Here is a 25,744-nt window from a genome sequence, read left to right on the forward strand (position 1 = left end):
GCCTGAGCACTGTCCTTGGACTTTCTCAAAGCTAGCGCTCTACCACTTGAGCCTCAGCACCACTTCCAGCTTTCTCTATGTTTATGGTACCAAGGAATCGAACCTGGGTCTTCTATGCATGCTAGGCAAACACTCTACCACTAGGCCAAACACCCGGTCCTCAAACAAACCTTTTTAAATGACTGCAATGGTTCTAGATTTCTATGTAAAGGATATATTCTAGTCACAAGTAAGCTCACTAAACTATATGGACCATTTATCACAGTAATATAAATGAAGTATTATTTTTCATGCATAAAATATAACAATGACACATAGGTAACAATGACTTTAACAGTGTTCCAAGTTATTTTTACTTTTTATTTACTTTTGCAGTACTGGGGTTTGAATTCAGGGTCTTGAACTTGCTAGCTAGGTACTCTACCACTTGAGCAATGGCCCTAGCTATGGTCTCGAATACCACCATCCCTTCCCTCCTCCCTCTGCCCTTACCCTCCCCTTCCTCCTTTTTCCATTGCTTGTTTTCTTTCTTTCTTTTTTTTTTTAGACTGGACCTGGAACTTGAGACACCTCCCAAGTGCCAGGGTTACAAGCATGCACTAACATGCCTGGCTAATGTAGCTTTCAACTACAATGTTAACAGCAAATTGATTACATCATAGTAAGTATTTATTAGGATAAAGAAGGCACGCTAAAAGTCAAATGAATTACTATCATTAAAATATACAGCTTACTGGCTTTTTTTCTGACAACAAAAAAAAGCTGGCATACATCCACTGAAGTCTATGCTCTCTGGTACTACTTCTGGTACCAAGTGGAAGCAAATTACAAAAAAATTTCTGTGATCTTGATGCCTTGTCTTGTTTTAAAGGGCTTTGGTTTTTCTTTTAGCCACTAGATTTTTCAAGAAGAATTCACCTATCCAGAAAAATATAAAAATCCATTAATAACAAGTTAAATAACAGTAAAACCATTTCACAATTGTACTTCAATGTTTCCCTCATAAAGAGAAGTTGTGCCGGGCACTGGTAGCTCACACGTATAATCCTAGCTTTGAACCACGATCCTCAGATCTCAGCCTAAGTAGCTAGGGTTACAGGCGTGGGTCATCAGCACCTGCTCAGTCTTAATTCTCACTCTTTCTAAGAACCCCAACCATCAAGGGCAGCCCTGTGTGTGTAGGTTCACCCTGCTGTATGAGCTCTCTATGCCTCATCACTGACAAAGTATCGCTGCTGGCAAAAATCCTTTCAGCACCACCAACTTTGTTCCATTATTAGCCCAGATCCGATGTGCAGGACAGACCTCTCTGCAGCTGAGCTTGCTCCTCTGATGGGATTCTTCAGCTTACTGCCCTCCAGGGAAGCAGCTCTTCACTTAGAAGGAGCTCCCCCCCCCCCCGCCCCCTGCTCCCCAGCAGAGCTCGCTGCTTAGCAGGGCCATTCACTTTCCAGGCCATTAGGGTTCCATTTAGTTTATCGCTCTTATAGCATAGCTCAGCACTGGAGGCTTGGCTTTATGAGGAGTTGAATTAACTTCTGTTTGTCATCTTATGCATGTGAGCAGAACTGCAATGACCATAACCAAATGTAAGAACCCCAGCTCCACCCACCTCAGTAATCTGTGCACATCTGTACAGATCTGTGTGGAGCTGTGAGTCTGCTAGAAACAAAGGCAGCATTATCCACTGCTATCCACGTCCACCACCTAAACCCAGTGCTCCATCTAGCCAACTTCACTCTTACTGGCAACTCAGAAAGCATCGCAGTGCTCATAAGTTACCTCCTTACAAGTGTTAGAAATGCTTCCTTGGAAACAATAAAGCATCTACTGTAACCACTCTAAAAAGCTAATCTTGGCTTTAGACTTTATATATGTTTCACTTACCAGTAGTCCTATTCAATGACTATATTATTTACCATTACTTACTTTCACAAAGTCCCCATATTCTATCTATCAGTGCTGAATCAAATTCTTGGGTTTATATTACTAAACTATTAAAACAGTGTATACAATGTCTTAAGAGTGGGACGCAGTGGCTCACGCATGTAACCCTAGCTACTCAGGAGCCTGAGATCTGAGGATCACGGTTCAAAGCTAGCCCAGGCACTGTAAAGCCCTGAGACTTATCTCCAATTAATCTCTAGAAAACAGGAAATGGGGCTGTGGCTCAAGGGTAGGGAGGTAGCCTTGAGCTGAAGAGCTCAGGGACAGCGCCCAGGCCCAGAGTTCAAGCCCCATGACCCCTCCAAAAAGTCTTATTAAGGAAATGGCACCTAGCTACTCTGGAGGGTGAGATCTGGAGAATCTGGGTTCAAGGCTTGAGGGTACGAAAGTTTACTAGACTCCATCTCTAAAGTAACAAGCAAAAAACCAGGCTGGAGGTGATACTGAAGTGGTAGAGTTCCAACCACAAGTCAAGCTAAGTGGTATGCAACCTCCACCCCCCCAAAAAAAAGAAAGCTGACTGATTGCCAGTCCTGGGGCTTGAACTCAGGGCCTGTCTCTCAGCCCCTTGCTGCTCAAGGCTAGTCCTCCACCACCTGAGCTATAGCATCATTTCCAGCTTTTTTTTTTGTGGGTTGTGGGGCTTGAACTCTGGGCTTGGGCACTCTCCCTGAGTTCTTCAGCTCAAGGCTACAGCCCTACCCCTAGAGCCACAGCCCCATTTTCTAGAGATTAATTGGAGGTAAGAGTTTCATGGACTTTTCAGTGCCTGAGCTGGCTTTATACCATGATCCACAGATCTCAGCCTCCTGAGTAGCTAGGGTTACACGGTGAGCCACCACACTGGCTTCACTTCCGGCTTTATCTGAGTTGTTTACTGGAGATAAGAGATTCACACTTTTCTGCCTGGGCTGGCTTTGAACTGTGATCTTCAGATCTAAGCTTCCTGAGTAGGTAGAATTACAGGTGGAGACACCAGAGCCCAGCAAATGCTCCTCCTTCTCCTTCTTCTATATATATATAAGCTCAAGCAGCTGATCTAAACAGGTGAAAAATTGCATTATACTTAGAAGAAATACTGAAAATTTCTTTAGAGAAAAATGATTGTATTTTTTTGTTACCTTTAGGGGAAATTTGAAAGAAATGAACAGTGCAGCAGCAATGCTATTAAACTCTGCTGCTTAAGTTCATGTGAAATGAACGTAAGTACAGGGATGCAGCTAGACAGCATCATTTTCAAATGGGTGAATATTAGTCAGAAAACCATATTATATGCTTGATGTGTTTTTGTCATTTCTGAATGATCTGATGAAATCCACACATAGAAAAATAAACAATCTATTATTGCTTTCATTAATGTGACTAAGATATCAAGGTCAGTAGGGCTGATTTAAAGAACCATCTAGGTTTAAAAGAAATGTCTCTTTAATATGACACCTATGGAGCAAAGCTCCAAAGGAAGTTTCAGAAAAAAATACTTTTTATCCCCCATTAAAAGTCAACCACAGCTTTTATAAATTGCTTCACAGCTTTGGTGAACTGGAGGAGAACTTATACTGAAAAGTTAATGGTCTACGAAAACCATCCCTGCAGTCTTACTCACCTGCTTTATATGAAGAACGTACCAAAGGTCCACTTGCTGTATAATGAAATCCAAGTTCATTTCCTACTTTTTCCCAGTACTTGAACTTTTCAGGAGTAATATATTCTTCAACCTAGATTTAAATAATCTCTTCAGGCAAAGTAGCATTTACCTAAAACATTCTGGTTCTATATAGAGATATTCAAAGATGTTTTCATTCTCATCATTTATCCAGGCCCCTGCCACGCTCACTGACCAGGTATCTGCAGATAACATGTTCATCCCTCTATCAGAATGCAAGTATAGGAAATCAGGAAGGAGGGAAACATATCAATATTGCACTGCACTGGCTTGTCCAAATGACAGCGGAAGGTAAGATTTTGTGTAGAGATTGTATTTTTCTTCATTGACTTCTAGGTCCAATCAAGATTCTATCATCCATATAATAGTTCATGATAGAAATAGAAACCTAGGCTGGCTCTTTCTTCTTTCTTCCTTTTTTTCCTTTTCTTTCTCTTCCTTCCTTTTTTCTTCCTTCCTCTGCTCCTTCCTTCTCTTCCTCTTCTCTGTCTCTCTCTCCATCGTGAGGTTTGAACTCAGGGTCTGGATGCTGTCCCTGAGCTCTTTTTCTCAGGGATAACATTCTATCACTTTGAGCCACAGTTCTACTTCCAGTTTTCTGGTGATTAATTGGAGATAAGAGTCAGACTTTCCTGCCTGAACAAGCTTTGTACTGTGTGTGATCCTTAGGTCTGAACTGAGCAGCTAAGATTACAGGTCATGAGCCATCAAGCACCTGGCTTTCTCTCTCTTTTTCTTTCTTCTTTCTTGGGGCCAGTCTTGGGGCCTGGGTACTGTACCTGAACTTTTCTGGCTCAAGGCTGACACTCATCTTGAGCCACAGCTCTACTTCTGCTTTTTTTTTTTTTTTTTTTTTTTGCCTGTCCTGGTTGAGATCAGGACCCAAGCACTGTCCTTGGACTGTAGGGGCCAAACTCCCAGCCCCTACTTCTGCCTTTTTCTAGATAATGGAGTCAAGAAGCTCATGCAACTTGCCTGTGCCAGCTGGCATTGGACCATAATCCTACGATCTCAGTCTCCTGAGTGGTTAGGCTTACAGCCATCAGTGCCCAGCTTGAGCTCTCTTACTTTAGCTTACATGTAACTAAGCCGAGAGATCACAGACTGTCATTGAGTGTAATTTCCCAATTTTTAATCCTTTTCTGAAGGTTTAGTTGGTTTATAAAACATAGGTGGCAGCAAAGAAGAACCAGAGTATGCAGGGCATGGTAGCTCACACCCTTAATCCTAGCTACTAAGGAGGCTGAGACTTCAGGATCATGATTCAAAGCCAGCCAGGGCAATGAAGTCTGTGAGATTTTTATCTCCAATTAACCAGTAGATAACCAGAAGTGGCACTGTGGCTCAAGGGGTAGGGCAGTAGCCTTGAGCTGAAGAGCTCAGGTACAATACCAAAGCCCTGAGGTAGGGCAGTAGCTCTCAGCTGAAAAGCTTAGGTACAATATCCAGGCCAGAGTCCAAGTCCACAACGGGCAAAAAAAAAAAAAAAGAATCAGAGTTGAGGCTTTATAAAGATCATAAAATGAAACTGTGAGGCTGGAATTTCGCCTAGTGGTAGAGTGCTTGCCTAGCATTCAGATTTGATTCTTCAGTATCACATACATAGAATAAAGCCAGAGGTGGTACAGTGGCTCAAATGGCAGAGCTCTAGCCTTGAGGAAAGCCCAAGGACAGTGCTCAAGCCCCAAGAATTCTATCTAGCCCCAAGACTGGCAATAATAAGAAAAAAAATAAAAATAAAATGAAACAAAATGAAACTGGGACTTGCTAGGCACTGATGGCTCACACCTGTAATCTTAGCTACTCAGGAAGGCAAGATCTAAGGATCATGGTTCAAAGCCTGCCTGAGCATGAAGGTCCATGACACTCTTATCTCCAATTAACCACCAGAAAACTGGAAGTGGCACTGTGGCTCAAAATGGTAGAGCACTAGCCTTGAGCTCAAAAGCTCAGGGAAAATGCCCAGTCCCAGAGTTCATACTCTTGTGTGACTGGAAAAAAAAAAAAAAAAGAAACTGCGACTCATAGATACATCCAACACGACACTAAAAGCCAGCAGGTTCTTATTTTCACCTGTCAACAGTGAAGACATCACTGAATTACTAGAAAGCATCTGGCAATTTAAGATAGTCTACCTTGAGATGGCGCTTTGTGGGCTGCATATATTGTCCCAAAGTTAAACAGTCTACATCAGCTTCACGGAGTGCTAGGAAAAAAAAAGACACAAAGTACATTTACAATTTATATATGTATGGGTTTATAAGGCTGAAATTGTAGATCTTAAGTATAAATTCTCTGATGCATATTTTATAACTGTGAATTTTAAGCTAGTATATCATCATCATGAGGACTAAGGCTAAATCTGTTGGTTCAAAAATGATATGTGTCTGGGACGATAAGGATTTAAAATGTGAGAATGATAGTGGGTGGAGCTAACAGCTATAAAGAAACATACCTGTGATAATACAGAGTAGAAAATGGAGGAGGGTGTCTTAGAGTAGGTACGTTAGGCAGGCAAGGTGAAGGAAATACAGTAGTAAAGGCCTGTGAATACCCATATTATAGCCCAGACATGCTCTATTAAGACATACTCAATGGACAAGATAGGTTTTCAGGAGTGTGACTTGATCTCTGACATATCATCCAATTTCTAATAACTTAGTTTCAGAGGATTTACACTAAATACTCTGACTGTATCTCCCTCTCCCCACTTTCTTTCTTCATTCCTCTACCCTTCACCCTTGACCTCCCTCCTATGTTTTTCAAATGCCATATTCCCCTTGTTGGATTGTTAGTTTTTCTAAAAAATTACACCATCTGGGCTGGGAGTTTGGCCTAGAGGTAGAGTGTTTGCCTACCATGCACGAAGATCATCGCTACCACATACACAGAAAAAGCTGGAAGAGGTACTGTGACTCAAGTGGTAGAGCTCTAGCCTTGAGAAAACCCATGGACAGTGCTCAGGATCTGAGTTTAAGCCCCAGGACTGGCCAAAAAAGAAGAATTATACCATTTGAATTCTCACCTGCAAATACCATATTTTGATTAATACATTTGTGTACACTTTAATACAAATCTGTGTTTACTTGTATTTTTTTTTTTGGGGGGGGGTCTTGAACTTGGCCTGGGTGCTGTCCCTAAGCCTCTATGTATTCAAGGCTAGCATTCTACCACTTGAGCTGCAGCACCACTTCCAGTTTTAGAGTAGTTAATTGGAGATAAGAATCTCATGGGGGCTGGGAGTTTGGCCTAGTGGTACAGTGCTTGCCTAGCATGCATGAAGACCTGGGTTCAACTCCTCGGTACCACATACCTAGAAAAAAAAAAAAAAGAATCTCATGGGGGGGCTGGGAACGTGGCCTACTGGTAGAGTGCTTGCCTTGAATGCACGAAGACCTAGGTTTGATTCCTTAGTATCACATACACAGAAAAAGCCAGAAGTGGTGCTATGGCTCAAGTAGTAGAGCGCTAGCCTTGAAGAAAGCCCAAGGACAGTGCCCAGGCCCTGAGTCCAAGTCACAGAACTGGAAAAAAAAAAGAAAAGAAAAAGAAAAAAGAAAAAAATCTCATGGGGACTTTTCTGCTGGGCTGGCTTTGAACTGTGATTTTCAGGTCTCAACCTCCTGGGCCACCGGCATCCAGGTACTTGTACATTTATAAATTAGTTCTAACTTCCACACAGGAGAGAAAACTTTATTTCCTTTGTCTCTCTGGACCTGCTATTACTCCAATTAAATAGAACAGATTTTTCTTTTTTCAACTTCTTTACCTTTCATTGTTGCATATATTTGCTCATCATTCTCGCCTAAACCCAACATTATTGATGTTTTAGAAATGACACCAGGCTGAATCTCCTTGGCATGTCTCAGGACACGTAGAGACTGGTCAAAATTGGCCCGGGGATCACGAACTTTCCTAAAAAAATAGGAGGATGTGATCAGCAAAAATAACTACAAGTTCTACCAAGTGCATAGTAACACAAACAACAGCAAAGACCAGAAAGCCCATTCTGAATGTTACATTACACTATCTGGCTCAGTGATGGCATTTGTACACAAATGCTCAGTTTAGAAAAGGGAAGAAGGCCTCAGAAGGACTGCAAGCTCTGTTGACGTTTAAGATCTCTCAACCCTGGAGAGAAAAAGCCAGCAAGGAAGAAATTTCTTCAGTATATGGATTGAGCAGTGAGAACTCTGAAATTCAAGTTATAATGACTGTATAGAGCAGTCAAAATAGAAAATGGCACAAGTGAAATTGTGGCTCAAGTGGTAGAGCTCTAGCCTTCAGAACAAAAAATAGAAAATGAGCAGACAGCAAACAAAGAAAAAAAAAAACAACTAACCTGACACTCCATTTTAGAGGTCTGAAACTTTCAACATTCATTTCTTCCTAAAAGCCTAAACTGCCCTCTGCTGGTGAGGACACGGCACTGCCAGCTTGGGTAAACAAGGTTCTAGAATTTTCACTAGAAAGGACACTATTTCTTCAGAGAAACTAGGGAAATAGCACCCACTGCTGGTGGTGTCATGGCAGAGTTGGCACAGGCTGTGTGCTAGACTTCAATAATGCCAAACCATGGCTAAAATGGCAAGAAGGGTAAAAGGCCAGAAAGTTGTTCATGCTAAGTGAGCATTCTTTTCCATTTTCTGTTTCGTTTGGCTGGCTGAAAGTGTGGGCCAGGGTGCTGTCCTTGCCTCAGCCTCTTTGTGCTCAAGGCTACCACCCTACCCCTTGAGCCACAGCGCCACTTTTGGTTTTCTAGTGGTAAATTGTAGATAAGAGTCTCACGAAAGGGTATCAATGTATGTGAATTAATGCACCTTCTATATGGCAAATATCATGTAACCCTTTTATTAATTACAATAAAAAAAAAGTCTCACGGACTTTTGTGCCTTGGCTGGCTTGGAACCGCAATTCTCAGATTTCAGCCTCCTGAGTAGCTAGGATTACAGGCACGAGCCACCCTCAGTACCCATTCCTTCCAGTTTGAATGTAGCTTTTTTCTTTGGAGAGAGAGAGAGAGAGAGAGAGAGAGAGAGAGAGAGAGAGAGAGAGAGAGAGAGAGAGAGAGAGAGAGAGAGAGAGAGAACCAGAAGGGAAAATAGTGCATCAATTTACAAACAACCCCCAAATTGAACTCTGGGCCTGGGCACTGTCCCAGAGCTCTTCAGCTCCAGGCTACTGCCCTATGGCAGGAGCCACAGCCCCACTTCCCCTTTTCTAGTGCTTAATTGGAGATAAGAATATAACAGTCTTTAGTGCCCTGGCTGGCTTTGAACCTCTATCCTTAGATCTCAGCCTAGCCTAGCTAGAATTATAGGCGTGAGCCACTGCACTGGCCTATAATTCTATATATATATTTTTTTTTTGCCAGCCCTAGACTTGAACTCAGAGCCTGAACACTGTCCTTGGGCTTTCTTAAGGGTAGGGCTCTACCACTTGAGCCATAGAACCACTTCCAGCCTTTTCTATGTATGTGGTATTGAGGAATTGAACCTGGGTCTTGGTGCATGGTAGGCAAGCATTCTATCACTAGACCAAACTACTGGCCCATAATTTTTTTTTCCAGTCCTGGGGCTTGAACTCTGGGGCCCGGGCACTGTCCCTGAGCTCTTTAGCTCAAGTCTAGCGCTCTACCCCTTAAGCCACAGTGCCACTTCCGGCTTTCTGTTGGTTAATTGGAGATAAGAGTCTCACAGACTTCAGTGTGCGGGCTGTCTTTGAACTGTGATCTTCAGATCTCAGCCTCCTGAGTAGCTAGGATTACAGGAGTGAGCCACCGCTCCCAGCCAAAATATATTTCAAGTGTTTTCAATAGAATGATAGCTAAAGTAATTCCTCCAGTGCAAGTTTTCCCATTTTAAGAGGGTAAAAAAATAGTATTTGAATGTAAAGTTGTGTATCACAACAAAGCATAAATGATGCCAGTTACTTCAGGATTCAGGATTTGGATTTCCCCACTCCCAGTGAGTGATACTGATTACTGGATTAAATAGTATGGGTACTGCTTATGTGTTTTTGTTGACTATGTTTTCCCATTGTTCTATAATAAAGAAGGAAGAAAGAAAGGCAAAAAGAGAGCTCACTTTGTAAACATGATCCTAACTTTCCAACCACTGTATGTAATCACCTCTGTAACTCTGGAACTGTTTCTACATTATGTGCATAGACATCTAATCCGGACACAGCAACTTTTTCTACTGCTTTAAGATCCCCTCGGAAATCTGGGGTGAGACATTCCACAAGAATTTTCGGATTCCTAGGAAGAAAAAAAAAAGAGACATATCAAACTGAGAACAAATGACATAAATAATACGTAAGATAAGCTGTCAAGGGGCCGGGAGTTTGGCCTAGTGGTAGAGTGCTTGCCTAGCATGCACGACACTCTGGGTTCACAATCCTCGGTACTACATACACTGAAGAAAGCCAGAAGTGGTGCTGTGGCTCAAGTGGTAGAGTGCTGGCCTTGAGGAAAGCCCAAAGACAGTGCTCAGGCCCTGAGTTCAAGGCCCAGGACTGGCAAAAAAAAAAAAAAAAAAAAAAAAAAAAGATAAGCTGTCAATATTCATCCAAGATCATTCTGAGCAGAACAATCTTTTATTTTATTGTATTTATTTTTTTGCCAGTTCTGGGCTTGAGCTCAGGGCCTAAGCACTATCCTTGGAGTTTCTCAAGGCTAGAGCTCTACCACTTGAGCCTCCACACCACTTCTGGCTTTCTTCAGTGTATGTAGTACCAAAGAATCGAACACAGAGTGTCATGCATGCTAGGCAAGCACTCTACATATGTGGTATCGAGGAATCGAACCTGGGTCTTCGTGCATACTAGGCAAGCACTGTACCACTAGGCCAAACTCCCAGCCTCAGCAGAGCAATCTTTAGAGACTTGCTAAGCACAGACAGAAGAATGCTCCCTAAGATACAGAACAACAAAAAATAAGAACAAAACAATGCAGCATGAAATATTTAGAGAATGCTTCAAACACATCCCCATGCAAATAATGATCAGAATAAAACTTGAAGCTCAGAAGTGGTGCTGTGGCTCAAGGGGTAGGGCAGCAGCCTTGAGGTGAAGAGCTCGGGGAAAATGTCTAGGTCCAGAGTTCAAGTCCCAGTACAGACAATAAATAAATAAATAAATAACAACAACAACAAAACAAACTTGAAGTTCAGTGTGGTGATACATGCCTATAATCCCAGCTACTCATGAGACTGAGGCAGGAGAATCATGAGTTAGAGTTTAGGTTACATATCCTGTATCAAAATAAAAACTTTTAAAGGCTGGGGTTATAACTCAATGGTAGAGTATTTGCTTAGAATAATGTAGGGCCGCCGAGCATGGTGGCTCACACCTGTAATCCTTGTTACTCAGGAGGCTGAGATCTGAGGATCACAGTTCAAAGCCAGCCTGGGCACTAAAGTCCATGAGACTCCTATCTCCAATTAACCACCAGAAAACTGGAAGTGATGCTGTGGCTCAATGGGTTAGGATTGCAGCCTTGAGCTGAAGAGCTCAAGTACAGGGTCCAGGCCTAGAGTTCAAGCCCCACAATTGACAAAAAAAAGAATAATGCAGGGCCTAGTTCAATCCCCACACCACACACACACACACACACACACACACACACACACACACACACAAACCAAAACAAACCATTTGAGTTAATAAAGACTTTTAAACCTAATTTGAATACTTTTTGTTTGGTTGGTTTTGGTGATAATAGGGTTTGAACTCATGCCTCATGCTTGGTCTGACTACCATTTAAGCCAGAGCATTGAGTAAAATCATTTAATCATTTGAAGGAATTTAAAAGGGGAAAATTAAATATAAATATAGTTAATATATGTTATGCACAAAGTAAACTGACATACTTCTGTGAATGCAAAACCATATGACTGCTTCAGCTTTGATATCTTTTATAGTTAGTTCATCAATAGTATCCTCCTTCCAAGTGCTGATTTATGAACTTTGCTTAAATAAAATACAAGCTTAACATTAATCTTCCTATTTATACTGTGGTGATGTTTATTCACTCAAGCACTATAATATAAACTAGGCAACAGATCTACAGTTTTCTTTGACACTAGCAGAAAGAGTTTGGGCACTTGCCAATTTTTTTCACAAATCTTATAGCAAAGTATCTGGAACTGGTCTTTGAATAACTAAAAAAAAAAAAGACCACAGAGCTGGGTGCCAGTGCCTCATGCATATTATAATGCTAGTTATTGAGAAAACTGACATCTGAAGGTCACAGTTCAAAGCCAGATAGAACAGGAAAGTCTGGGAGACTCATTTCAAATTCACCAAGGGCTTAACATCTCCCACAACACTGGAAACTGCTGCTTTAATGCAACCTTCTAAAACAGAAATTCTGATTCCACAAAGGTCCTTGAATTTCACAAAGGCAGAAACAAATACCTTTCCTTTAAGTATGCCACAGTCTTTGCAATATGCTCTGCACCCCCATCAGGCAAATCTAGAAAGAAAAGAAAATGATGCCACAAGATGATGCCATAACTTAGTAAAATGCAGTTTCCAGGAGAATCCATGAGAATCCATCACTAACCATCTCGATCCACAGATGTCAGGACGACGTAATCCAGACCCCACTCTGCAATTGCCTTTGCAGTATTGTAAGGCTCATCAGCATCCAGTGGAGGTGGGTTTCTCGCCGTCTTCACAGAACAAAATCTGCAACCTCTTGTACATGTGTCACCCATCAACTAGAATACAGATGTGATCATTTAAATGTTCAAAGCAAGCTGCAAATAATGTGAATGAAACCATCATGTTTATTTTTCTTTATTTATTGTGTCAGCAGTGGGGCTTAAACTCAGGGCCTGGGCTCTGTACTTGAGCTTCTGTGTGCTCAAGGCTAGCGGTGTACTGATTTTTGGGATGTGTATTTGGAGTAAGTCTCACAAACTTGTCTGTCTAGGATGGCTTCAAACTGTGATCCTCAAGTCTCAGCCTCCTGAGTAAGTATGTTTATATTATAGGCATGAGCCACCAGTGTCCAGCTTTGGTTGACGTTTTTACTCTTTTATTTTTTTCCCATTATTTAGAGAATACTTTATTAGTTTCTGTAGTCAAACCCACGTAGATAAGACCTTCCATGTTTAATACAGTGTGTTTACCCCTGTAGAAATGAAAAAAGTTAAGTTTAACGTTTCGAGACCAATATGGCTATTGTTTTTTGTACAATGCCAACTCAACACGGTAAACTGGGATACTTTTTCCAAAGTTGACAGCACAGCTAAAGTTTCCAAAAATTTAAATTATATATATGTATATATATTTTTATTTTATTTATTTTTTTATTTTTGCCCGCCATGAGGACTGAACTCAGGGCATGAGCACTGTCCTTGAGCTTTCTCAAGGGTAGAACTGTACCACTTTAGCCACAGCACCACTTTCAGCTTTTTTCTATATATGTGGTACCGAGGAATCGAACCCAGGTCTTCATGCATGCCAGGCAAGCACTCTGCCACTAGGCTAAATTCCTGGTTCCATATATTTATATTTATATAAAAAGATCAATAATAGCAATATGTTATGCATCAATAGCAGCAACAGCTTTTCCAGATTCTGCAGTCAGCTGAACAAAATTAGACATCCAGCACACTCCATTAATAAAAAGATAAAAAACAAAACCCCAGAAAAATGCGAAGTTCAGTTACTGTTGTGGTACCTGGCACCATTTTTTTTATTAGCTTTTCAATCATCATCTGGAAAGAAGACATTCTTGAGTAACATCATTAAAAACAGCTCTGATAAAGCACAGTCACTACTACATGTCATAAAGCAGGTACAAGGTATTTTATATTCACAGAGAGATGATACAGTACTGCCCTACTTGTATAATACTAGAGGATACAATTAAAAAGGCATTATTGAGACTTGATTCTATTTTTCCAGCAGAAGGCCCAAAGGATGGTAGGACACAGCTCTGTAAAGAAATGCACTTTCTTAGATAGGATTTCCTTCCATAAGTGGCAGAGTTCTAAGAACTCACTCTATCAGCTATAAACCGCTTGAAAATGGAGGTGTAGGAGCAAGAAGAAGAAAAAAAAACCAAACAACAAAACAAAAACCATACCCACAACGACTGGATTCATACAAAGATGACGGAATGACTTTTTGTTACCCTTAACTCTGCCCACAACTCAAGTGTGGCTTTTTTTTTTGCTAGTTAATTGGAGATACTTTTTTCTATGTAGGCTAGCCTTGAACTGTGATTCTCAAATCTCAGACATCTGAGTATCTAGGATTACAATGAGCCACTGGAACCCAGCCAGTTAGTATCATTTTAGAAGATAAAATATTCCATCAATGGACAGGTCTGTGTGGGAATTAAACATAAAGCACAGCTTTGTGTGGAGCAGTTGGAACAGAAAACTACACAAAATGTTAGCATTCATTAAGACCAATTCCAAAATATAACAGAAGGTTCACAAGGCAGCACACAGCACACGGTTATCTATCAGAAAGATTGACGAGCCAATAACAAAGGGGTTCAGAGAGTGATGAGATCACAACCATTTAGGTTATTCTGTCAGGTTTTTTTTTTCTTTTTCATAAACCCATATGTAAAGGAAAAATCTGCCCAGCAGTGACAATGTACATACTGTATTGCCTGTCTGACAAAAGCTTCAGAGGTTGGGCTACCCTTACCATGATGGTGGCTGTGGCAGTGGCATATTCTCCACCTCCCCAACATTCTCCAATATTCGGACATCGTGCTTCTTCACACACCTAGGAGCAAAGGGAACAGAAGAAAATTGGGTGGGAAAAACCTACTAACAAGGAGCAACCAATGATGACATATTTTAAGCTACCCATTGGTTACAATGCGTGTGTTTGTACTGAAACTTTAAGTCAGGGCCTTACGTTCTAACTTTTTGCTTACAGATGATTTTCTATCACTTTAGCCATACCCCCAGTTCTGGTTTTTTGCTAGTTATTTGGATATAGACTCTCTCAGAATTTTCTGCCCAGGCTACTTTTTTTTTTGTCAGTCGTGGGGCTTGAATCTGGGCCTAGGTGCTGTCCCTGAGCTCTTTAGCTCAAAGCTAACAATCTACTGCTTAAGCCACAGAGTTTTCTGGTGGTTAATTGGAGATAACAGTCTCACGGACTAGCTGGGCAAGGTGGCTCATGCCTGTAATCCTAGTTACTCAGGAGGCTGAGATCTGTGGATCACAGTTCAAAGCCAGCCTAGGCATTAAAGAATATGAGACTTTTATCTCTAATTAATTACTAGAAAATGGGAAATGGGGCTGTGGCTCAAGGGATAGGGTGGTAGCCTTGAATTGAAGAGCTTAGGGACAGCGTCCAGGCCCAGAGTTCAAGCCCCGTGAACAACAGAAAAAAAAAAAAAGTCTCATGAACTTTTGTGCCTCAGCTGGCTTTGAACTACAATCTTCAGATCTCAGCTTCCTGGGTAGCTAAGATTACAGGCATGAGCCACTGGGACACGGCTCCAGGCTAACTTTTAACCATAATCATCAGATCACAACTACAACAATAATAATAATTAAAAAAATAAAGGGGCCGGAAGTTTGGCCTAGTGGTAGAGTACTTGCCTAGCATGCATGAAAACCCTGGTTCAATTCCTCAGTACCATATACATAGACAAAAGCCAGAAGTGGTAGAGCTCTAGCCCTGAGAAAACCCAAGGACATGCCTTGAGTTCAAGGCCCAGGATTGGCAAGAAAAAATGAAAATAAAAAAAAAAATAAAAATAAATTGAAACCACACTGCTGGGCACTGATGGCTTATGTCAGTAATCCTAGCTATTGGCGGCTGAGATGTGAGAAGTCTGGTTCAAAGCCAGCTGAGGCAGGAACATCCTTGGACTTATCTCCAATTAGTAAAAAGCTAGAAGCGGAACTTTGGCTCAAGTGGTAAAGTGCTAGCCTTGAGCAAAAAAGTTCAGGGTCAAAGCCCAGACCCTGAGTTCAAGCCCAAAGACTGGCACAAAACAAAGAAAAAAACCACAACCACCTTCTTCAACAACATTTTCCAAGTTTCAGGGAAGAATCTTGTGTGAGTGCTTTTGTGTGTATGTGTGTGTGCGCGTGTATATACACTATTACTGTTGTTTCTTTAGTAGGAAAAATGACTTTAAATAAAATTTTACATTAGCACTAGTGATTGGATTCAGGACCTCACATATACACTATAACACTGAGATACACTCCCAGCTTTTGAATGTATTTTTGTTACTCGTGATAATGTCTTAATTTACTTTCCTCCTTTTTATTTATTTATTTAAAAATTCTTTTGCCAGTTACAGTGGCACATACCCTTTTAAAATCTCAGTACTCAGAAACCGGAAGTAGGAATATCTTAAGTTTAAAGCTAGCTTGGGCTCTATATAGATAGCTCCATTTTCAAAAACAAAAAAGAAAAAAAACTTTTGCCAGTCCTGGAGACTGAACTCAGGGACTGAGCACTGTCCTTGGGCTTTCCTCAAGGGTAATGCTCTACCACTGGACCTACAGCAGCACTTTTGGCTTTTCTATGTATGTGGTACCAAGGAATCGAACCTGGGTCTTCATGAATGTGCTAGTCAAGCACTCTGTCACGAGGCCAAACCCTGGCCTCCCAAAAAGATTTTTTTTTTGCCAGTCCTGGTGCTAGAACTCAGGGCCAGGGCACTGTCCTTGGGCTTTCTCAAGGCTAGCACTCTACCACTTGAGCCACAGCTTTTTCTGTGTATGTGCTACCCAGGAATCAAACCCAGGGCTTTGTGCATGCAAGGCAAGCACTCTACCACTAGGCCAAACTCCCAAAAAGAAATTTTAAGTCACAAATATGTAGAAACATTATAGCCTTTGGCCCAAATGGAGAGTTAATACTTGACAACTTACTGTATGGAGATTTAAATTCCTCAATGTATTTTTCAGTTTATTGTAATTTTTTCCAATGGGGATCTCTGTCTTTAACCACGGAGGTAATCTTAACCTAAGGAAAGCCAAACATAACTGTCTATTAACAAACTGTGAAGTTGTTTCACAGCTTCGAAGTTACTTTGTCTACTTAATCCCTTTCATGATCTTGGGTTAACGCTTACAAGTTCTGCCACATGTGTAAGAAAACTCAATCAATCCACTTTCAAAAACATGAAAGAAAAGTATAATGGGAACTGTGAGTATGTCAGCCTTTTGCAAAGATTGTTCTTTTTGCATCATTTCAATGAAAGAATGATGGCTTGCACATATCAATTCCTATGAAGACTATTACCCAAAATACTGTATTAAGTAGAATACGAAGACATTCCAACCCCGCCCTTATCTACTTTGCATACTACATCTTATGGTCATTATTAAATTGAAAAACAAAAAGTCTAAAATTTGGAGTGGACTCATGACTCCAATCATGAGTTTTAAGTTGCTGTACTCAAAACATTAGTTTAATATTCACTTACAAATCTTTACTGTGACCTAATCACTTAGTAGCAATATGATAACTTTTATTCTTTAAAAAAAAAATAGATAATGGGTAGAAAATTAGAAGATGGTAGTAGAAAATAGACAAGCTGGCCGGGAGTTTGGCCTAGTGGTAGAGTACTTGACTAATATGCACAAAGACCCAGGTTTGATTCCTCAGTACCACCTACATAGAAAAAAAGCCAGAAATGGTGCTGTGACTCAAGCTTTAGCCTTGAGAAAGTCCAAGGACAGTGCTTAGGCCCTGAGCACAAGCCCAAGACTGGCAAAACAAAAACAAAAACAAAAACAGAAAATGGACAAGCCTTAACAAGAATGTTGAGAAACCATCAGTGGGCACAGGAGGAAAAAAAAAAAGATTCAGCCTTAGCTATTCTACCTAGGTCTGTTACCATTTCTTTCTAATCATCCCCAGCTAAATTTAACAATTCTGAAATTAAAAATATATGCTAACTCTTCATTGTATCTGAAAAGAGTGCACAATGAAGGAATGGAGCATTAAATGTATCTCAAATTTTCAGTTACCTTTCTCCTTTCTGGCGTTTTAAATTTCCTTTATATTCATCCCAGGTACTCTTGTCTGCCAGCTCACCAGATACAAATTCTTGTAGGTCTGGTCCATTCTGTAAAAATTCCTTTTCTTTATCTGGCAAATAAATTAACGTTCTGACAGGGCTGTATAAATATCTTCCAAATACCTAAAGAAAGAGTTTATTACGACACTCATTAAGTTGGGTCACAATTGGTTTTAGCCCACTACAATACCTAAAAGGGAGGGCAAACACCCACAACTGGTTCAGAAATTATTTTAAATGATGTAGGAGCTCTAAATGCCAAGGTGATTAGAATCTAAATTAAAGACTAAAAGAAAAGACAAGTGAAAATGAGAGGCCACTGAGTTCAAACCCCACTACTGATATTAAAAAAAAAAAAAGTGGGCGGGAAGTATGGTCTAGCAGTAGACTGCTTGCTTAGCAAGCCTGAAGTCCTGGGTTCGATTCCTTGGTGCCACATACACAGAAAAAGCCAGAAGTGGTGCTGTGGATCAAGTGGTAGCGTGCTAGCTTTGAGAAAGCTCAAGGACAGTACCAGGCCCTGAGTTCCAACCCAAGACTAGATTCAGAATAAATTTAGTTATATTTGGAAGTGTAATGCAAGTCAAAAGTTCATATACAATTAAAAAATAGTTTTATTATCATTAAGATGTTGTACAGAGTTTATTTCAGAATTCAGACACCGAGTACATTTCTATTGTGGATAATGTCACCCTATCCTTTGGTTTCCCCGCCATGTCCCCCACTCCCAGTTACATTTTTTGTTAGTCCTGGGGCTTGACTCTGTCTCCTTGCTCAAGGCCAGGCTCTAACCGTTGAGCAACACCTCCACTCCCGCCTTTTGCTGGTTAATGGGAAATGGGCATCTCCATTTCCTTCCAATGGCCTTCGAACAGAGGTCCTCAGATCTCACCACTCAGATGAGTCACCAGCCCCTGATCCGTTCAGGTGAGAGGTGAGCGCACCAGGGCCGGCTCCCAACCCCTTCCTAAACCGCGCCAAGTTCGTGCTGGGCTTTCATCGAGTACAAACATGGCTATGAAATCTCCCCAGCTGCGCAGTGTTTCCGCCGCTCACCCGGGACAGGGTGCGGGCGGCAGCCCCGCAGCGCAGAGACATCCCCTAAGTTAGAAGTAGCAGCGTCGCGCCGACGGTGGACTGTCAATCCCGGGAAAAGGACGAACCCAGACGCCGTCGCTCGGCTTATGACGACACACCGGCAACAACAGGAATTCCCAAGCAAACTGAGTTACTCTGCGATTGGCTGTTTTAGCGTGGAGTCGCGCACTGATGACGTAACCCGAACCCCCTTCCGGGCTACAAGAGCGTGATGACGAAAGACGTTCTCTCTTTGCCCCTTTCACTGCGAGGTGAGGATGTTTCTGCTATGGCCTTGTGCGGGGGAAATCTAAAGCCATCGGCTCCGGGAAAGTCGGCAGCACGGGCCGGACGCTCTGAGTCCTCATCCTGATGATCCCTCGGCGCGGAGAGCGTGCTATGACCCCGGCAGCGCCAGATCTAAGTTGTTTTCTCGGCTTTTAGGCCTGCTCTAGCCCTGCAGGCTTTCCGCCATGGCGCGCCCGGATGGGACTATGAGGGCTGCACAGAGCGGGAGCCCTTGGGGCTTCGTAGCACTCCTGACGGTCTCGGGTGCTTGTCTCGGGCCTCTTATCCTCAGCCTTTTAGCCTGACAGTTCCCGGTAGGAGTGGAGCCTTGAGTTCCGTGTTTGGGGGGAAAACGACACCGGCGCCAGTCATCTCATCCCACTGTTTGTGTTTCAGAATGAAGACCATTCTCAGCAACCAGACGGTCGACATTCCAGAAAATGGTACGAGGTTCATGCTTCTGTTTCTCCTTTCTCTGTTACCCCGTGCTGTAAGCCTTGTGTGCTCACGAGCTTCTTGTCTCCTAGTCGACATCACTCTGAAGGGACGCACGGTGATCGTGAAGGGCCCCCGCGGAACCCTGCGGAGAGATTTCAACCACATCAACGTAGAACTCAGTCTCCTTGGAAAGAAAAAGAAGAGGGTAATGTCTTTTTAGCTTTCATATTTGAGCTTCTTTATTGAGGGAGATTGTAGAATTGCTTTTTTAGAATGCAGTTACTTAAAACAGCATCAGATTTGCTTGTTTTATGGATTTCTATTCGTTTTTGACATCCCAATTTAGTAGCTTCTTTGGGGGGAAGGGTCAGTCCTGGGTCTTGAACTCGTCCTGGGCACTGTCCTTGACCACTTTTGATCAAGACTAGCGCTCCACCACTTGAGCCACAGCACCATTTCTGACATTTTCTGTGTATGTGATACCGAGGAATCGAGCCCAGAACTTTGTGCATGCTAGGCAAGCACTCTACCCACTCGGCCACATTCCCTGCCCAGTATTTCTCATTTCTTAAGACTCGACATTACATTGCAGAAATGGAGTCTTGGATTTTGAAACAAGCGTCTAGGGCTTAGGGTTATTCCTTAGTATTATGGTGTATATAGTAACAAAATGTGTGGTTGGATTTTCTCACATGAAAATCTCCGCGTTTAATTACTGCAAGCAACACTCTGTGACAGATAATAAAAATTTTCTGGCACAATTTGAGCTTGCTATAGTAAGAAAGTCTAACCTATTCCGGTGTTCTCTTCTCTGTGGGACAAGCCGTTATATAGACTTAAACAATACAAAAATGATTAGGATTAATCTACAACCTACAGTAGTTGGTGGATGAATGAGCGGAAACGATTCTCTTTAAAGCTTTCTTGTCTGTAGAAAGTGTTTTTTTTTTTTTAATAATTTTGTTCTGTTAACAGCTCCGGGTTGACAAATGGTGGGGAAACAGAAAGGAACTGGCTACTGTCCGTACTATCTGTAGTCATGTACAGAACATGATCAAGGGTGTTACTCTGGTAAGTCACCAGGTCATCTTTTGGCAGAAGTTTTTCATCTGTCTTTCATATGTACTGTGTACATGTATGGTGCTGAAAAAATGGGTCACACATGTGATTTGGTGAAATTTGTGGACTGTAGGAGCTAATTTAAGGTATGTGTGGCTAGACCTAGGCCTTAGCACATGCTGAGAAAAATGCTCTACTCCTGACTTGCAGTCCCAGTGTTGGTTATTAGTGCAAAATGTGCGCTGTCCTGAGCATGTAGTGAGGACTTTGGTTTCTTGTTGGGGTGCCAGCCACTGTGCACATCCTTTGTATAGAAAACTACTTTCTCGTGTTGTCTATTTTTAAATGTGAAATGAATCAGTATTTGTTACTGTCAAAATAAAAGTTCATTCTGAGGAGGTTTTCTTTACATTAAGACCTGGCACTCAGCTTACACTGTTAGTGTTAAACCCTAGATCGTGGTTCATGGTTCCTCTTTTACCTTTGCTCCCATACTGTTATTTGACATTATAGGCCTCGTTTTATTTTGCCTTCATGTTTTCAGTGTAAATGCTATTCTAATGCCCAAAATTCAGTACTTTGGTGTTCTCATTTTAAGATAAGCTACTTAATTGTACCTGTGCTGTGTAGTGATGACTCTTGGTACAGGTGACAGAAAACCTTGACAGTGAGTATAATAAGTAACGGGTATCTTGTGAAAATGTAAAACTGAAGCCAGATGTGGTGTGTGCCTGTATGCAAGCGCAAGTATCATGGGCAACCTAGTGAGAACCAACTCAAAAGCTTTAATTTATCACAGGGCTTCCGCTACAAGATGAGGTCTGTGTATGCTCACTTCCCCATCAACGTCGTTATTCAGGAGAATGGGTCTCTAGTTGAAATCCGAAACTTCTTGGGTGAGAAATACATCCGAAGAGTTCGGATGAGGACAGGTATGTGTGTTCCCTCAGGGTGGTCTACATGCTGTTCCTTATATCTTTAGAAGGTTGGGGTTTTGCATTCCCTAGCCAAAATCATATTTCAAGGTTGTCGCTTAATAACTGCTAAAAAGGGCCGGGAGTTTTGGCCTAGTGGTAGAGTGCTTGCCTAGCATGCACGAAGACCCGGGTTCGGTTCCTCGGTACCCCACATACATAGCAAAAAGCTGAAAGTGGTGCTGAGGCTCAAGTGGTAGAGCTCTAGCCTTGAGAAAGTCCAAGGACAGTGCTCAGGCCCTGAGCTCAAGCCCAGGACTGGCAAAAAAAAATAACTGCTAAAAACTTTTGGTGCTATTTAAATAGAAGTTTAACATATCCAGAAGGTTGCTTAGTGGGCAGGTTTGCAGGCTTGTTTGTGGGCTGGGGACTGAACTTTGGAGCTCCTAAAAGCAAATGCTTTCTTTTTTTTTTTTCCATTTTTTTTGTTGTAATTAATAGAAGGCTTATGTTATATTCACAAGACAGAAGGTGCATTACTTAACAAACATTGATACCCTTTCTCATGTTTTTGTCCCCATTCCCCTGCCCCTAACAAGTGCTTTCTTACAGACTAATACCTCCTGGTCTTATCTGTTTGTAATTTGCCTTGCAAGCTAACATCTTTCCAAAAAGAATTTTAGATTTTGTTAATTGATAATACATATTTGTGGGCCACAAACATAGTGTCTTTTTTTTTTTTTTTTTTTGGCCAGTCCTGGGCTTGAGCTGAGGGCATGAGCACTGTCCTTGGACTTTCTCAAGGCTAGAGCTCTACCACTTGAGCCTCAGTACCACTTTTGGCTTTTTTCTATATATGTGGTACCAAGGAATCAAACTCGGGTCTTTGTGCATGCTAGGCAAGCACTTTAACCATTAGGCCAAACTCCCGGCCCCATAGTATCAATTTTTATTCCTATGTGCTTAATAAAAAAATTAAAAGTAATTTATGGAGATGTTTACCACTGTTAGTGTCTCCACATGTTTGAACCACATTCCAATCCTCGTGCCTACCTGACTCCCCTTAAAATTAGGGTATCCCAGCAGATTTCCTTATTTTTGCATAAGTAATCTATTTCATAGAACTCATTCCTCTATGTTATTACATTCCCTGTTAATCCAGCTCCCCTTCATGAGTCTCCAAAGACTTAGAAAATATTTTACCTTCTTTTTTGGGGGGGGGTGCAGTCCTGGGGATTGGGCACTGTATTTGGACTTTCTCAAGACTAGCACCTTACCACTTGAGGCACAGCACCACTTCTGGCTTTTTCTGTGTATGTGGTACTGAGGAATTGAACCTAGGTCCTCGTGCATGCTAGGCAAGCACTCTACCACTAGGTCAAACTTCCATCCTACCCATTATACATTTTTTTATATAGCTTCATTGACAGCATGCCATGTCTTTTTTTTTTTTTTTAAGGTGTTGCTTGCTCAGTATCTCAAGCCCAGAAAGATGAATTAATCCTTGAAGGAAATGATATTGAACTTGTCTCAAATTCAGGTTTGTATGCTTACTCTATGTAACTAGTCTTATAAGGTGCTGCCTAAAGCAAGTTTAAATAAAAAGCTGTTCTACTGGCATTCTATTAAGAAATGTGTGTTATTTTATCTGTGAATATGGAGTCTTCAGATTATTCAAGTTACTTAAAAGACAGGTGGTTAAAGTTTACAAAAATGTAGGGCAGTTTATGGAAGCAGTTGGAACTTCCCTAGTTCTGTGTCCCTAAGAACTTAGTGATGCTAGTTGTCCCATTCCACTTTAGCTTTGTGGAGAATTAAGCCATCTACTATGCAAAAGCTAATACGTTAATGATGTTTAAAACAGAGTAAGTTGTTGACTTAAAGTATATGACAGGCCGGACACTGGTAAATCACACTTATAATCCTAGCTGCTCAGGAGGCTGAGATCTGAGGATTCCAGTTCCATGCCGTCTCCTCCAGTAAAGCTCGTGAAACCCTTCTTTCCAATTAACCACTTGAAAATGAAGCAGGGCTATGCCTCTAAAGTAGTAGAGAGCTATCCTTGAGCAAAAAGAGTATTCCAGGTGCTAGTGACTTGACACCATAGCCACTCAGGAGGCTGAGATCTAAGGGTTGGAATTGTAAGCCAACATGGGCAGGAATGTCTATGAAGCTCTTATCTCCAATAAACCCTTAAAAACTGAAGTGGCTTAAGTGGTAAAGCATTATGCTTGCTAAAACTGAGGGACAGTGCCCGGGACCATGAATTCAAGCCCCAGTACTGATGCACACACAAAAAATAGTAGTATAAGACAGTTGCTGAGGGGCCAGGAGTTTGGCCTAGTGGTTAAAGTGCTTGCCTAGCATGCACGAAGACCCGGGTTCGATTCCTTGGTACCACATACATAGAAAAAAGCCGGAAGTGGTGCTGAGGCTCAAGTGGTAGAGCTCTAGCCTTGAGAAAGTCCAAGGACAGTGCTCAGGCCCTGAGCTCAAACCCAGGACTGGCAAAAAAAAAAAAAAAAAAAAAAAAAACAGTTGCTGAGCACGTTGGGACACCCTGTAGTTAGTTGCAGCAAGATGAGTTTGTGGCCACCCAACCTGCAAAATTGCATCAAAGTCCTTTCTCGAAAAACTGTGTTAAGCGTGGTTTATTATCAAGTGTTTTTATAACTGCATGTACTGTGCTTGGTATTATTTTTGTTGGCCCTGGGGCTTGAACTCAGGGCCTGGGCATTGTCCCTGAGTTTTTCTTTTTCTCAGGTCTACCCTTTCCATAGCACCACTTCTAGCTATTTCTGTTTATGTGGTACTAAGGAATCAACCTAGGGCCTCATGCTACTGCACTCTACCACTAAGCCACATTCCGAGCCCTATGCTGCACTTTAATGTGACTGGAAGTACAGTGGGTTCACAACTTTCATTTTTATTCCTGTAGCTGCTTTGATTCAGCAAGCAACAACAGTTAAAAACAAGGATATCAGAAAATTTTTGGATGGTATCTATGTTTCTGAAAAAGGAACAGTTCAACAGGCTGATGAATAATATGTAAGGTAAGTTCTTTCAGCATGTGTAAGTTTTTATTACTGTTTTAGATCAGTCCTTTAAACCTAAACTACTGGTTTCACATTCATGTAGTTTAGTCCCCAGCTCTGCAAGAAAAGACAGCCAGCAGTCTTTAATAGCAACAGATGGGGGATTATATTTTCTGTAACACAGTGAATCTTGCAGGGTGTAAGTGATGGGGTTTCAGTGAACTTACAATATTTTCAATTTACTGTAAACAAGTAAATCATCTTAATGTTTTAGACTCATTAGAACTTTGTAGACTAATATTGATTGAAATGTGTATATATATATATATATTTTATACTTTTTTTTTTTTTTACAGTTAACTTCGGGAATACCATCCAGGATTCTGCTAACCAGTTTGTGATACTTCAGTGATGCAATAAAAGAATTCTATTGATGTGAGACTTAATCTTTTTGAACAACTTGCCAAGTAAATGGGTCAAGAAGGGAACTCCCCCCCTTGGGAACAAGTACTTGATTCCCTGGCGCTTCAGGGAATAACTCGGTGGGGGGGCAGTCATGCGGCTTGAGTTCAGGCCCTGGGCACTTTCCTTGGGCTTTTTCCTCAAGACTAGTGCCACTTCCAGCTTTTCTATGTATGTGGTACTGAGGAATTGAATCCGCATCTTAATGCATGCTGTACAAGCACTCTACCACTAAGCCAAACTCCCAGCCCAGGAATAACTACTTTGGCAAGGGTAATGTGTCACCATTGGCAGGAAGCAAATGCTGGTGCACAAATAACTTTTTCAAAGACCTGATCTGATGGTGTTTAGTACTGTCCAGTATGCCTGAGTCACATAGATTTAAAAAAGCTGAGAAGCAGAACAATGAGAGTTTGACAGTACAGCTCAATTGTATTCATTTTGAACACATTGTATGCCATCATTCTCACACTCAGGAGGTGAAGGCACTAGTTAAAGGCCAGCCTGGTGTGAGTTGTATGCCTGTCTTATCTTGAGCTGCATGGTGAGACACTATCTGAAAAAAGAACCCAGTATGTCCTATACCTCTGATATTCTAGGTCTCTAGACCTGAAGGTTATTTAGAAAAACAGGTGAAGTATTGTGAATCTTGTTGAATGGAGACTAGCATTCTTGTTTCTTAGACAAATTTATTGGCTACACTGGAATTCGAATAAGGGCAAGGCCAAGTGCTTTTGCACTAACCTTAATCTCCTACCCCTGAAAAACTACTGAGAGAAATTTCAGACTGGTATGTTACAACATGTTGGTATATTGTAACATGTTGATATTG

General features: G+C 41.5%; 2 protein-coding genes and 1 non-coding gene across 5 annotated transcripts; 2 read left to right on the forward strand and 1 right to left on the reverse strand.

The window, feature by feature from the left end:
• Positions 1-322: 322 nt before the first annotated feature.
• On the reverse strand, positions 323-18,838 carry Lias (lipoic acid synthetase). Of its 2 annotated transcripts, XM_090343701.1 has the most exons (11): positions 18,696-18,836; positions 17,590-17,762; positions 16,486-16,579; positions 14,285-14,365; positions 12,177-12,333; positions 12,029-12,086; positions 9,741-9,869; positions 7,380-7,525; positions 5,746-5,816; positions 3,551-3,662; positions 327-918 (listed from the first exon to the last, which is right to left on the reverse strand). In XM_090343701.1, the coding sequence occupies exons 1-11, from the start codon at positions 18,735-18,737 to the stop codon at positions 866-868; spliced, it is 1,116 nt and encodes a 371-aa protein (XP_090199827.1). In that variant the 5' UTR covers positions 18,738-18,836; the 3' UTR covers positions 327-865. The 2 variants fall into 2 exon arrangements, with proteins under 2 accessions (XP_090199828.1, XP_090199827.1); XM_090343702.1 differs by lacking the exons at positions 12,029-12,086; positions 12,177-12,333; positions 16,486-16,579 and having other exon boundaries at positions 323-918; positions 18,696-18,838.
• Positions 18,839-18,933: 95 nt separating this feature from the next.
• On the forward strand, positions 18,934-24,884 carry Rpl9 (ribosomal protein L9). Of its 2 annotated transcripts, none has more exons than XM_090343703.1 (8): positions 18,934-18,988; positions 19,401-19,447; positions 19,532-19,647; positions 20,418-20,513; positions 21,301-21,433; positions 22,875-22,955; positions 24,354-24,468; positions 24,807-24,884. In XM_090343703.1, the coding sequence occupies exons 2-7, from the start codon at positions 19,402-19,404 to the stop codon at positions 24,458-24,460; spliced, it is 579 nt and encodes a 192-aa protein (XP_090199829.1). In that variant the 5' UTR covers positions 18,934-18,988; position 19,401; the 3' UTR covers positions 24,461-24,468; positions 24,807-24,884. The 2 variants fall into 2 exon arrangements, with proteins under 2 accessions (XP_090199829.1, XP_090199830.1); XM_090343704.1 differs by lacking the exon at positions 18,934-18,988 and adding an exon at positions 19,183-19,318.
• On the forward strand, positions 20,162-20,287 carry LOC150055853 (small nucleolar RNA SNORA28). Its single transcript, XR_016537534.1, has one exon. It is a non-coding gene; the product is annotated as a small nucleolar RNA SNORA28 (small nucleolar RNA).
• Positions 24,885-25,744: the final 860 nt, after the last annotated feature.

Source organism: Megascapheus bottae, chromosome 13, assembly GCF_031878675.1.
Source record: "Megascapheus bottae isolate mThoBot1 chromosome 13, mThoBot2.hap1, whole genome shotgun sequence".
NCBI lineage: Eukaryota > Metazoa > Chordata > Mammalia > Rodentia > Geomyidae > Megascapheus > Megascapheus bottae.

Excerpts from the sequence above, each read along its gene's own strand:
- Lias (XM_090343701.1), bottom strand. The coding sequence starts at position 18,737 with ATGTCTCTGCGCTGCGGGGCTGCCGCCCGCACCCTGTCCCGG. Across the intron at positions 14,366-16,485 it reads GGAATTTAAATCTCCATACA|GTGTGTGAAGAAGCACGATG; the intron begins GTAAGTTGTCAA and ends CTTTGCTCCTAG. Across the intron at positions 3,663-5,745 it reads CCACAAAGCGCCATCTCAAG|GTTGAAGAATATATTACTCC; the intron begins GTAGACTATCTT and ends ATTTAAATCTAG.
- Rpl9 (XM_090343703.1), top strand. The coding sequence starts at position 19,402 with ATGAAGACCATTCTCAGCAACCAGACGGTCGACATTCCAGAAAATG. Across the intron at positions 20,514-21,300 it reads TGATCAAGGGTGTTACTCTG|GGCTTCCGCTACAAGATGAG; the intron begins GTAAGTCACCAG and ends AATTTATCACAG. Across the intron at positions 22,956-24,353 it reads TGAACTTGTCTCAAATTCAG|CTGCTTTGATTCAGCAAGCA; the intron begins GTTTGTATGCTT and ends TTATTCCTGTAG.